General features: G+C 35.2%; 1 protein-coding gene across 13 annotated transcripts in view; it reads left to right on the forward strand.

The window, feature by feature from the left end:
* LOC6042640 (MAP/microtubule affinity-regulating kinase 3) overlaps nt 1–3765 on the forward strand; it is a 111801-nt gene extending 108036 nt beyond the window's left edge. For all 13 annotated transcript variants that reach the window (XM_038252763.1, XM_038252765.1, XM_038252769.1 and 10 more), the window contains one exon: nt 2551–3765. In XM_038252763.1, the coding sequence (XP_038108691.1) occupies nt 2551–2609 (59 nt within the window). In that variant the 3' untranslated portion in view covers nt 2610–3765. The remainder of the gene's footprint in view (nt 1–2550) is intronic.
* The last annotated feature ends 10083 nt before the right edge of the window (nt 3766–13848 follow it).

The raw sequence follows: 13848 nt of genomic DNA on the forward strand, positions 1-13848 counted from the left end.
CCAAGTAGAAGTAGGTTTTCCGGCACACGTGGGGGTGTGGATATCGTATAGAACCCACCCTTGGTAGCAACCTGTGCTAACTAACATTCCCGTCCCAATCCCCCGAGATCTACAAACTGACATGGCGGGCACCGTTGGTGGCCAACGACTGTTACCTATTAGCTCCAGATCTAGTTTTGATGATCTTAATGTTTTATCTTTTAAGCGCATTAATACATGCTGTTGATAAGGGAAACATCATTAGATCGTTGAAGCGTATGACCGGTTGTATTGATAGAATATTACGGTCCTGTTCAGCAACGGAGAAGGACAACCATGGGTGGTCTCTCATGCTCATGCTCATGCTCAAATGCCTTTAAATTATGAGATTTTTTTAAATTATGTTTCAAAAACAAATAATATTTATATTTCTTATTTTACCTTTTCCTAGTACCCTTTTCCTAGTGGAAAATTGTCCGAAGAATCCGAAAATGCATTCCGTTTTACGATTCAAAATCATGTTCATTGAAAAAATCATGACACGTTGAGAAGATGAAAATAATGCTATTTATCAACATTTTCTTAGTTATAGTTAACTAACTTTTTAAACTTTTCAAAATTTCATGAAAAGTTCTTCATGAGGTACTTTGAGCACTTCTCTACCAAGGTCAGTATGATTCCATACCATTCCATACGTATTCAATTTTTACTCTTCATTTTGCGGAAAAATATGAATTTGTTTTACTACTAGCGCTTAGGATCTTTTTAAAACTAACTCAAGATTTTTTTAAATTTAATTCATACGACTTTTTCAAAAACCACTCGTAAGCGATGTTGACAGCACCTGTCACGGTGACAGCTGACGATTTAATGAACTAGACCCTTTAGGTTTTTCAATCGTTTCCCCTTCAATTCCAACAGGGTAGCCAGTTTGCATTTTTTGAAGCAAAAATTAAAAAATATATGCGGCTAAATTGGTGATAATGATGTTAAGACAAAAATAAATCAACATCAGTTTAAATTTTGGGATACTTTGCAATCGGTACTAACAATCATCTAAATCTCTAGCATCAATTTGCATTTTTATCGTTTAAAAAACATATTTTCATTGTTTCTGTTAATCATTTGCTTTTTAAAGCTAAGATTTCATTCAAATAATTACAGTAAAGAAATTCAATTCAAAATATTAAATTAAAAAAATTCAATTAATTTCAATGAAATATCGAAATAAATTGATAAACAAAACTGGCAACACCTTGTTATGCATGTGTTGGTGATAGCCTTGAACCGACGGCAAAGTAGCTCCAAAAACTGATCCAACGCGGCTGATTTGAAAAAATATTTTGAAATGAGTTTTTTTCGATAATAGAATAGTTATTTCAATGGTTTAGTGACGGAAAACAAGAAAGAATTAAATAAACAACAGTTACATTGCTCGGAAACCGGAAGAAATTGCTTGGTGTCAGTGCGAAACAGAAAAAATCATCAAGGTGTCGCGAGCCAAATCTGATAAGCAACGAGGCCGGAATTTTTGGACCTAATCGATGTGCTAGGAAAATGAAAGGAAGTTCGAATGGCGTTGGAAAAAGTGGCTGAAAAAGCGGAAATAATCAAAAGTGTTAACATTTTTGGAAGAGGTAAGATACAAAACGATCCTGCCTACACTTTCTGTTGGTTGGATTCAGTGAATTCGTACTTTAAAAGCCTGAACTACCTCGATTAATAAAAATAGGTCCAAAATAGGTACTAGGTCCAAAATAGGGTCATATACCCTATTTAAAAAATGTTAAAGCCTCTACAAATTCAAACAAAAATACAAGTACAAAAATATTCAAATTCTAAAAGTTCTGAAAAAACATGAAAAATTCTAAAAATTCTGAACACTCAAAAAAAAATTTCTTTCAATCTTAAATGTTGTACAGTTCTCATATTTTATAAGTCAAAAATTCTGTACATGATTCGAAAATCCCGAATTTTGAAATTTTATAATTCTATGAACTTGAAAATGTACTTAAAAAATATACTTAAAAAAATTAAATATTCGTTTAAACATCCGAAAACTTAATACCTGTAAATTCTAAAAATGAAACATAAAACCCAATAATTAACCAAACGATAAAAATAAAGCGTCTTTTTGGAAAGTACCGTGAAATCAATCAACCAAGTTCAAATTTCATATTGTACGTTCAAGGGCCCTTATTTAACGAAACATCTCGCTCTAATGTTTGACCTTGAATAATCAAAAACTGGAGAACTTAAACACGAACAAATACGTCTTGCTGGACTGTTTTGTGCTTTGTTCCGTAATTTGGTCTCGGAAAAAAACAGGTTTTAAAACGTCACTAATTTTGTGAAACTGGCAAGAAACAAGATTCACAAAAATCTTGATGTTTGCATATCTCCTTTATCGATCAAACATATTTGAATTTTGCAATTGTCCACGCTCCATTCAAAAAAGTTTTTTTTTGTATGGACAATCTAAAAGTATTCACGTGGTTTATGGTTGGACCCTTAGTTATCTTACTTGAAGCAAATAAATAAAAAAAAACCTTCCCCTCCCATTCTCCTTAGGCACCAGCATCGGCTTCAAGAACATTGCCTCGAAGATCGCGTACGATCTACGCCTGTGACTCGATACAAAATCGGAGGAGTACCACTCGGTCGGTAGCGATGGTGGCGGCGACGACGGCCCGGACGATAGCGACCGAGGGGGTGGTGGAGAAGGCGATGGCGGTAGCGGAAGTGGCAGCGGTGGCGACGAAAACGTAAGTTCCCCACGAGGTGACGGCGGTGGGGAAACGCAGCGGAAAAACAGTGGTGGCGACGACGGCGAGCGGAAAGGTTCCGCGGGCGATTCTAGTACTACAAAAACGATGATGATTGGCCACGCCCACCAGCAGCAGCAGCAGCAGTACTACTACTATCAACAGCCGGAAAAGTTTAAATTTGGCAATCGAGAGGGCGCGGGAGGCGGCGGCGGCGGCGGTGGCGAAAAGGTTGCATATAACAGTATATTCACCTCGCTGCTGAGAACCACCACGCTGTAAATAAGGTGAGCTATATGTCGTGATTGTGAAGGAGGGAAACATTTAGAACTAATCTAAAGATTAGAGCAGAAATATTGAAAAAGAATGTTCTTTTTTACAACAGTTAGAGTAACTTTAAAAACATCCAAACATCCAGTAAATGATAGTATTTCCATCGTCGTTGAAGACTAACCAAATAACACAGACTTAGAGAGAAAGAGCTAAAATATTAGTGGCGAAAACCATGGTCTTCAGTTTCCTCACGTCGTCGTCGTCGTTGGTGAATCCATTCGTTTTAGGCAGCCACACAGTTTTACTCGAATCCAGTAGGGCACTGTTTTGTAGCGCAATCCTCTATTGTTTGTAGCAAAACGAGCGAAAGAGATTTAAAATATTCGCGTCTAAACAAAACAAAATAGAACATGTTAATTGCACAGTACAGTTTTAAATGTCAGAACTAAAACACACTCAAACACACCTGAATAAAGTAATATAACACACACACACTCATGCGGCTCATCACACGAACAAAAAAAATGCCTTTCAACCGACCACCTCAGACCACGCCCACGTTTCATTTCACACAAATCTTTCTCTCACGTACACTTTGTGGAAAAAAAAGTAATAACAAACAAGACTAACAAATCCAACCACGTGCGCTCCCATATTTTCGTCAACAACCTAGGAAAATATTAAACAAACAAACGAAAACGACTGATTTTATTGGTGAGTTTACCACACTAACAACAAACAAACAAAATATAATCGTGCACCCAAGCCACACCCCTTTCCGCGTGTAGTACTAGAGCAACGTACTAGTAGAGCCACGCCCCCTTTTCCTGATTTCTCTCCCCTCCCTCTGACGCGTCGCGTCGTCATCGTGTATGTGTTTGGTAGGTAGGTCGAATCTATCAAAACTGATTTTTATCGAGCGTTTGCACTACTCGCCGCTAGGGGCGTTAGCAGTTGCGCCATCAGTGTATCTGTATAGCTGTATATGTATCTGTGTAGCGGCTCCAAATATGATGCAAACACTAGCTGTTGTATTTCTTTCAAGCCCCCCGTCGTTGTGTGTGTGCGATCGAATGTGTGTAGTACTAGAATGCCGCGTAAATTTAAACCTGTTTCTTACTGTACTGTAGTACTAGACCGGTAAGACGTCGTAACACAGTTAAAGTAGTTTTTCAGTGTACATTTCTTCACGCACTCTCATCGACGCTTCTTCGCTCACAAACATGGCCGACGTAAGTAAACCTCTTTTCTCACCGAGTAAAGAGTAGCGTTTCTTTTTGCAATTTACGCCCCCATTTTTATTGCGTGCTCATGCCGCAGCTTGCGTTTGCTACCAAATTTAGTGCAATTTAGTGAGATTTTGGTTGGGAAAAACGTCCCCGAAAACGGCAGTTGGTGGAGCCCGCCGCCATTTTGAATTTCACGTTGCGTCGCCATGTCGCGCTCCATCGCTCGCTCTCGCTTCGAGACGCTAAACTCATTTCAAAACCTATATATACAGCAATTCCATTTGAAAAGAGCCTAAACCAAAAAAAAAGTTCTCCGATCGGGCTCAAAATTTTTCTGGGGGTTCCTTGGCCAAAATAATTAGACCCGTATTTTTTTGTTTGGCCATTAGGGTGGCCTACATCGTGCTAGGGTGGTTCAAAAATGGCAATTTTCGTCATTTTCGCAAAAACCACTTTTTCTAAAATCATATCTCGCGCCATTTCATCCGATTTTAGCTGTCTTAGACGCAAAGAAAGGTGATGAGTTTGGCTATTTGGGAAAAATAGTAAAAGTTCCAAAATCTAGCTTAACTATTGAAAAGTCGTATGAAAACTTAAAATGGCGTTTTGACCGTGTCTGGACCAAAGAGCCTATGTCTGAAAATATTTTATCGGATTCCTCGGAAAATTTCACATAACATATCAAAAATTGGCGATGTCGAACCGTACGTTTCGAGATATGATTTTTGAAAAAAAACTGCGTTTTCGACGCGCCACGCGCAAAACGGAAAATGACGAAATCGGCAAAATCAACTTTTTCCACTAAAACTGCGATAACTTTAAAATTTCAGCGATGACCTAGATGTTATGGTACCAAAAGTTGCGTCTCTCAATTACGAAAATTTTGGTACCCAGACATGTATAGGTCATCGCTGGTTATCGCAGTTTTAGTGAAAAAGTTGATTTTTGCCGATTTCGTCATTTTCCCGTTTTTGCGCGTGCAACGCAGTTTATTTTCAAAAATCGTATCTCCAAAACGTACGGTTCGACATCGCCAATTTTGATATGTTATGTGAAATTTTCCGAGAATCCGATAAAATAGGCTCGAATCAAAACGCCATTTTAAGTTTTCATACGACTTTTCAATAGTTAAGCTAGATTTTGGAACTTTACTATTTTTCCCAAATAGCCAAACTCATCACCTTTCTTTGCGTCTAAGACAGCTAAAATCGGATGAATATGATTTTAGAAAAAGTGGTTTTTGCGAAAATGACGAAAATTGCCATTTTTGAACCACCTAGCACGATGTAGGCCATCCTAATGGCCAAACAAAAAAATACGGGTCTAATTATTTTGGCCAAGGAACCCCCAGAAAAATTTTGAGCCCGATCGGAGAACTTTTTTTTTGGTTTAGGCTCTTTTCAAATGGAATTGCTGTATATAAAGTTTCATCTACTCACTCACTCACAAACACACACGTAACCGCAACAGTAAGCATGTAAATCTCATTAATCGTTAGAGTGAATAGAATATAATAATGAGTAAAAAATATGAGAAAAAAGGTTAAATGAACGAGAAAATTTAAATTTATGAGAAAAATTGCAGAAAACAGAAACTAGAAAAAATTTAAACCATAATATATAATTGATGAAATTAAAAGTAAAAGCAACAAAAACTGACTATTTATTTTCTAAAGTAACAAAAAATTGGAACGATATGTTGAACAAAACAAAACAAAAAAAACGCGAAAAAGATTTGTACATTGAGCGCGGAACCTACTAAAAATTAGAATGCAAAATTCACTAAACGTTCTTCTACGAAAACAAAACAAAAAGTATAACCAGCAGCGCAGACAACAGAAAAGAATATCTTCTTCAGCGTTAAAGTAAACAAAAGAAAAATACACAAAGTGATAAGCTCCCCCGTACGATGAAAAAAAGAAAGCTGGAAAAACATGAAACTTATGCATAAAAAACAAGCGAATTAGAATATAAACATTATTATTATTGAAAAATACAACAAAAAAGCTATATAAAAACTAGTTATTGTTAGACTACAGAAAGTGCAAGAATTAAAAAAAAACAAGTTTTCACGTACGAATAAAATTGAAAAGCTAACAAATACAAACACATAGTCCTACTCTCACACACCCACACTGAAACAAAAACACGCAGCAGATTTAACCGAAAACGAACACGAAATCTTACGAAATCCTGCAAATGTTTGAAATTTTTCTTTTCAAGCAGCACCACCACAAGAAAAAAAAATATCGACAACTTTTTTGTTCCTTTTTCAAAATTAATTTAAAAAAAGTTACCTCCCATGCCGAAAAATCGCTGGAGATAAACGATTAAACAAACAAAAAAAAACAAGTATCGTGTTTTTGCATTTCAACCAAAAAAGTAAACAAAAGCGTAAACAACTCAAGCTTGATTTGTAAATATTAAAAAAGAGCAAAACTGCAAAACAAAATTGCTGGGGAGCGAAGCCGCCGGCAGCAAGAGCGTGGCTTCAAAATTAGTAAACAAAAAAAAAGAGAAAATCCTTAGATGTAAACATGTTTTAAGTGTAATAACCTCCCCCCACACAGAAATCCCACTTTTCCCCAACACAACTCTCTCGCTCCCTTTTATTATTATGCGGTTTTATTAAGTGATTGCGCCTAAAAGCCGCGACAAATGTGCATCCTCTGACTGCGCTGACGTTTTCAGCAGGGTCGAACCTAGTTTAGTAGACAAAGTTTACTTTATATTTTATTGCCCGTCTTTGTTTCTGTTGACTGTTGGACCTACTTTCCCTCACCCAAGCTAGAACTCCCTACGGATTTCCTTCCCTCCTCCTCTTCCTCCCGTTTTTCTTTCCTGCTCCGAGTTTGTGTAACGTTTTTGCGCAAGAAAGAAATAAAAAACCATACTATTGCGTGTAAAATTATGAAAGTATCATTTAGTAAGAGAAAAAAACAAAATGAGGATCAAGATGTAATCAAAAAAAGGAATGAAAAATTATGAAAAAAAAAAACAAAACACAAGCGACAGAGATAAACAAGAAGAAGAGAAAAAAACACTTTGTGGTGATGGCTAATCCTTTTTTATAATTATGATTATGATTTTTTCTCAGAAAATAAATAAAGTGAAAAAATGTTTCAAATAAAGAAAATAAAAGCGCGGGTTTGAATGGGTGGAACTGAAAAAGAAATTTCCTTAGAAACTAAATTTATCTAGTGTCTTACAACTAAACCTTTTTCAGTAACAGTAACGGTAGTAACATTTCGCATAATTGGTCCAATAACTCAGAGACGTTTGACATAATTATTACTACCTTTTTGTTTGTTTTGTTAAATAAGTATTTCTCATTTTTGAAGAATAATATCTTTTTTCCTTTTTTATATTACTTAAAAAGATTTATTAGATGTAAATTGTTCCCTTTTCTGAATATTTCACAATAAAGCTTTGAAGTGAAATAAAAAAAACATAGTTTGAAGAAGGTAAAATCACTTGATAGCTTTACTTTTTTTCCCTTTCAAAATATTTTGCAATAATGTTTTTTAATGAAATTTTCCCTTATTTTAGGCTGGTACAAATTTTAGAGCACTTAAAAGCTTGAAATTTGGAAACCAATGCACTATTTTTGTTGCTCTGTATCTGTTCTATCCGAAACTTTTCAAAAATATCCAAATCTTGTACAGTAACATGCCTAAAACAGCTATTCGCCCCATGTGTCCCGTGTCGCCCCACACGCCATGGCTGAAGACAATTATTATTGAAAATGAATGTACCTAAAATGTTTTTTCATGGTAAGGTAGCTTTTCGATATCTGTGACTTAGCAAATATTTCACCGAGAGATTTTCTATTTTTTTTCATTTTCAGTTTTTAACTATATAAATGGAGACGCGCGGTACTTTAGGTTACTTTGCGGTTGCACAACACCTCCCAAATGCTTTTTAATGCAATGGATACAGGTCGAAGAGGTCGTCCATGAAATATTCCACAAGCTTAAAGGCCCTAACCAACTTTACAAAATAAAAACAGTTTTAGTCAATGATTTTTGTATTTTTTTAGGAGAGACATACTATCCTGCATTTTTCGTGAGTCTTTTTGTCACATTTTAGACTATATTCACAAAAATTTTGAACAAAAAAAACGTGACATCACCCTTAAATTTAACATTTAAACTTAAAAATTGAAAATTCGCATAAAATTGGCGTGTATTTTTCTTTCAGTGTATTTTTTTTCAGAAAGCCCATCAAATTTCCTACAAGTTTGGCGTTGACCACTTTTTGATACGATGCAACGGCTTCGAGATACAGTAATTTTTAAATTACAAAATACAAAAATATTTAAATAACTTTTGCTCTTCTCAAATGTCGTTTTTGAGTACAATTGGCTCCATATACACAAAAATGGCTTATATATGCCTAGGTTAACATGTCTAAAAAGTTTCATTGAAATCGGAGAGGGTCGGGTACAAAAAAAATCCCGATTTGAGCTGGAATTGCTCAATATGGCTAATATGGCTTTGGAAATTCTCTATAACTTGAATTTCTCATAAATATGCATTGGATGTAAAATTTTCTTCAAAACGATTGCTTTGTTGTTTGCATATTTTACAAGAATTTAGATAAAGTGCACCGTTTTCATGGTAAATCTAAATAAAGTTTGATTTAAGCGATTTTTTAGTGGTTCAGAAAATTTCCTACAATTTTGTCTTGGACACTTTGAAGATTCAAGACTAACATTTGAAAAGAGCTTAGAGAACGTTTTTTTATTACGTAACACAAAAAATTTGACTGTTTAAGTGATAACAAATAAAAACAAAATTTTCATGTTTTTATTTTGCTCCTAATTATTAAGGAACTTATATTCAACATTTATTTTCGTGGCAAATGTTGGGATGCCATTGTTGTGGCTCGAGTAGAAATCTTTACATTGAGACCACCAAGACCTGTGGTTTTTAAGGGCATCTTCTCGTTTTCAGTTTTAATTTTTATCAAATCATTTGAGCAGTTCTCTCAGATTCGGTCAATCGTTTTTTTTGTATTTTTTAATCCGACTGAAACTTTTTTGGTGCCTTCGGTATGCCCAAAAAAGCCATTTTTCATCATTAATTTGTCCATATAATTTCCATACAAATTTAAGATCAGTAGTGCGGTGCCTGTGGGGACGCGCAGTCCTGTTTTTTCGTGTTATTTTCCGTCTCTTTTGTGTCGCTGTTCGAGTGCATGGGGTGATTGGTTTTCTTCTTCTTAATTTTTTCATTTTTTTTTAGTTCGCGCGTTCGTTGGCCGATGAGTTTTTTTTGTTCTCTTTATATAGTTTTAGATCCTATTTTTGTTTTTTTAGACAAGCAAGTCGTATTGCTGGATTAAGTCCTTTCCATATCATCGAGAATCGGAAGGCACGTTGACGAATATGTTTTAAGGCTTATGATATAAAATAATTTTAATGAATGAAGCCCTTCCTACATCACCGTTGATCGGAAGGCACGCCGACGGAGAATTTCTGGAGAATCGCGGTCGAACTAATACTATATTTAAATCCCAAGATAAGTATCTTTCCGCAGCCGGCTGCCTAAGATTTTTAAAATTTCAACCGATAAACAAATTGCTTATGGTCGCATCACCTACCACAGTGAATCCTGACCTCATACCCATCTTACTAACCCCTAAAAACTCATGACTCACGGAGACGCAGCCGATTTAGCGGTCCCATCACTCAAGTATCGGCTAACATTCCCATCTACTTCCCCGTGTCTTACTTCTGGTCGTGGCCGGCGTCGGTATTTATCAGCACGATAGGGACCTTTGATAATTGCGAAGGGGTGATGATTGGTTCCTACTATTCATCTGTGGTCCACGGAGCAATGTTTGGGGGTCCTAGTCAATAACGAAGTAGCAGCTACGGGTAGACACCAATGCTATGCTATGCTATAATTTCCATACAAATTTGGCGGCTGTCCATACAAAAATATTGCATGAAAATTCAAAAATCTGTATCTTTTGAAGGAATTTTTTGATCGATTTGGTGTCTTCGGCAAAGTTGTAGGTATGGATATAGACTACACTGAAAAAAATAATATACGGTAAAAAATGTTTGGTGATTTTTTATTTAACTTTCTGTCACTAAAACTTGATTTGCAAAAAAACATTATTTTTATTTTTTTATTTTTTGATATGTTTTAGGGGACATAAAATGCCAACTTTTCAGAAATTTCCAGGCTGTGCAAAATTTTTTTTACCGAGTTATGAATTTTTGAATCAATACTGATTCAAAAATTCAATATTGGTTGCAAAAATTTTTCAACTTCATTTTTCGATGTAAAATCACGGACGAACGGACATGACACCAGGAACAAATTTTCTTCAAATTTCTGAATCAAACTATCACTAGCACCATCTACATTCAAGTTGTCGAAGTAGCATCGAGTGATTACTCATGATTTCTCAAAATGTCTTATGAAATAATTAATTAAAATATTCAGCATTTATATGTTACTAGAAACAGTTTGTTGGCATAAAGTTTGTCTTTATGATTCTAGGTAATTCATCTTTTTTTTATTAAATTTTCTATTAAAATTGCCGAAACATTGATAAAAATTGTATTTTTATTATAGAGCAATTCCAGCTCAAATCAAGAATTTTTCTGGTACTTTTGTACCCGACCCTATCCGATTTCAATGAAACTTTGTGGACGTGTTATCCTAGGCCTATTTAAGCCATTTTTGTGTATATGGAGCCAATAGTACTCAAAAATAACATTTGAGAAGGGCGTAAGGTATTTATTTTTTTTTAATTTAAAAATTACTGTATCTCAAAGCCGTTGCGTCGTATCTAAAAGTGGTCAGAGACAAACTTGTGGGAAATTGGATGTGCTTTCTGAAAAAAATACACTGAAACAAAAATACACGCCACATCTATGAGATTTTTTGATTTTTAAGTCTAAAACTTAAATTTAAAGGTGATGTCACGATTTTTTTTCGTTCAAAATTTTTGAGGAAATAGCCTAAAATATAATCAAAAGACTGACGAAAAATGCAAGATGGTATGTCTTTCCTAAAAAAATACAAAAATCATTTACTAAAACTATTTTTTTTTGAAAGGTTGTCTAAACGTCAAAATTTGAAAACCGATAGTGGGAATCGATTCTCCAGACAATTTTAACATAAAAGTCTCCATACTGACCATGGACAATGGTCAATATGGAGACTTTTATGTTAAAATTGTCTGGAGAATCGATTCCCACTATCGGTTTTCAAATTTTGACGTTTAGACAACCTTTCAAAAAAAAAATAGTTTTAGTAAATGATTTTTGTATTTTTTTTTACCAATCCTTGGGAAGATACAGCGGTTTTAAAAATAAAAATGTTGAAACAAATGGGTTTTTTGATGGTTTTTGGCAATTTCTATATGACAGACTTGGTTTTTCAGTCTCGTAAATATTTTTACCGGAAAGCTCGTCCAATTTTCCATAAGTTTGCCTTTGACAGCTTTTTGATTTATGTCGTTTTTATATTTACGTAATCAAATTTACTATCCTGATTTCTACACCCAAAGGAAAAATATATCTCAAAATCTGCAACAGTGAATTTGCTGCAGAAAATGTTATATTTTGTTACATTTTTTGCAGCAAGCCCATAGATCATTTTTGCCCGCGTGTAAACACGTCAGCGATCTGCAGTTCTCACCAACACATAGAATGCTGGCGCGTCCCCGAGCAACAATCTAGAGAGAACATTATGTTCGCGCTCTGTCCTCACCATTCATCAAGCGTCCATGGCGCGGTGGTAGCGTGTCGGATCAGCAACCTAGAAGTTGATGGTTCAATTCTCGTTCTGTTAAGGTTTTTCTGCAATACAATCAATCTGCCGTCGGTAATGTCGATAATTGTCGGTAACGGGCAAAAATGTCATACCCCTATATCGCAAAAAATGCATGAGGACAGTTTTCATGCAGATTCTGATATACTTTCATGCTGCCATGCATCAAAATCATGCGACCGCCGGTTGGGTGTACCACACTGAAAAAAAAATATTCTTTTTAAGTTATAAGCAATGTAATTAAGCTTATATCTGTAAGCCCTTACATCCAATCAAAAAGCTGTCAAAGGCAAACTTATGGGAAATTGGATGAGCTTTCCGGTAAAAATATTTACGAGACTGAAAAAAACAAGTCTGTCATATAGAAATTGCCAAAAACCACAAAAAACCCGTTTTTTCAGCATTTTCATTTTTAAAACCGCTGTATCTTCCCAAGGATTGGACATAAGAAAATGATCAATATGGAGACTTTTATGTAAAATTGTCTGGAGAATCGATTCCCACTACCGGTTTTCAAAAATTTTGACGTTTAGACCACATAAAAAAAAACAGTTTTAGTAAATCATTTTTGTATTTTTTTTTAGGAGAGACATACCATCCTGCATTTTTCGTCAGTCTTTTGGTTATATTTTAGGCTATTTCCTCAAAAATTTTGAACGAAAAAAAATCGTGACATCACCTTTAAATTTATGTTTCAGACTTAAAAATCAAAAAATCTCATAGATGTGGCGTGTATTTTTGTTTCAATGTATTTTTTTTTTTTTCAGAAAGCTCGTCCAATTTCCTACAAGTTTGTCTTTGACCACTTTTGAAATGACGCAACGGCTTTATACAGTAATTTTATAAATTACAAAATACAAAAAAAAATTTAATACCTTACGCCCTTCTCAAATGTTATTTTTGAGTACTATTGGCTCCATATACATAAAAATGGCTTATATAGGCCTAGGATAACATGTTTACAAAGTTTCATTGAAATCGGAGAGGGTCGGGTACAAAAGTACCAGAAAAAAATCCTGATTTGAGCTGGAATTGCTCTATAAATTGTTCAAAAAATTCACCTCCAAATCGATGAAAAAATTCCTTCAAAAGATACAGATTTTTGAATTTTTATACATCGTTTTTGTATGGACAGCTGCCAAATTTGTATGGAAAATTATATGGACAAACTAATGATGCAAAATGGCTTCTTTGGGCATACCGAAGGCACCAAAAAAGTTTCAGTCGGATTAAAAAATACAAAAATTAAAAATCTAAAAAAAGACCGATTTCGTAGAGAATTGCACATTCATAAAAGTCTAATGTGAAATAACTTATAAAATCACACAATTCTTGAAAAAACCCTTTTCATCCAAAATTTCAAAAAGGCGAAAGAGCCGTTCAAAAGTGCGGCTCTTTTTAATGAGCGAACGAAAATGAGCGGCTCCTAAAAAAGAGCGGTTTTGCCCACCTCTACTGAAAAAATATTACATATTCCTTTACACTTTGAACTCTCGTCTTTCCCTATGAACGAAATCGGAATATCTTCTCGCGGGTATGAATAAACTTATCACAACACCACGACTCAGCAGTCGGTCACTTCGACGGGATTAAACGAGTCAATTGTAATTCAATTAAGCTCTCTTTGTCGGGGTTGTTTGGTGCGTTTACAAACGCATATTAAGCGGGGACCAAAGGCAACCTCAACGGATTTGAGCCAAAGTGACGCCTGATGATCTGATTGTGTGAGGCGTCGTCGAGAGAGGTGATCAATCAAGGCTGACTTGATTTGGATCAGATTCGTTTTTTTTTGTTTGAATTTGAGCTGCCA

Source organism: Culex quinquefasciatus, chromosome 2 (assembly GCF_015732765.1).
Source record: "Culex quinquefasciatus strain JHB chromosome 2, VPISU_Cqui_1.0_pri_paternal, whole genome shotgun sequence".
In the NCBI taxonomy this organism is placed as follows: domain Eukaryota; kingdom Metazoa; phylum Arthropoda; class Insecta; order Diptera; family Culicidae; genus Culex; species Culex quinquefasciatus.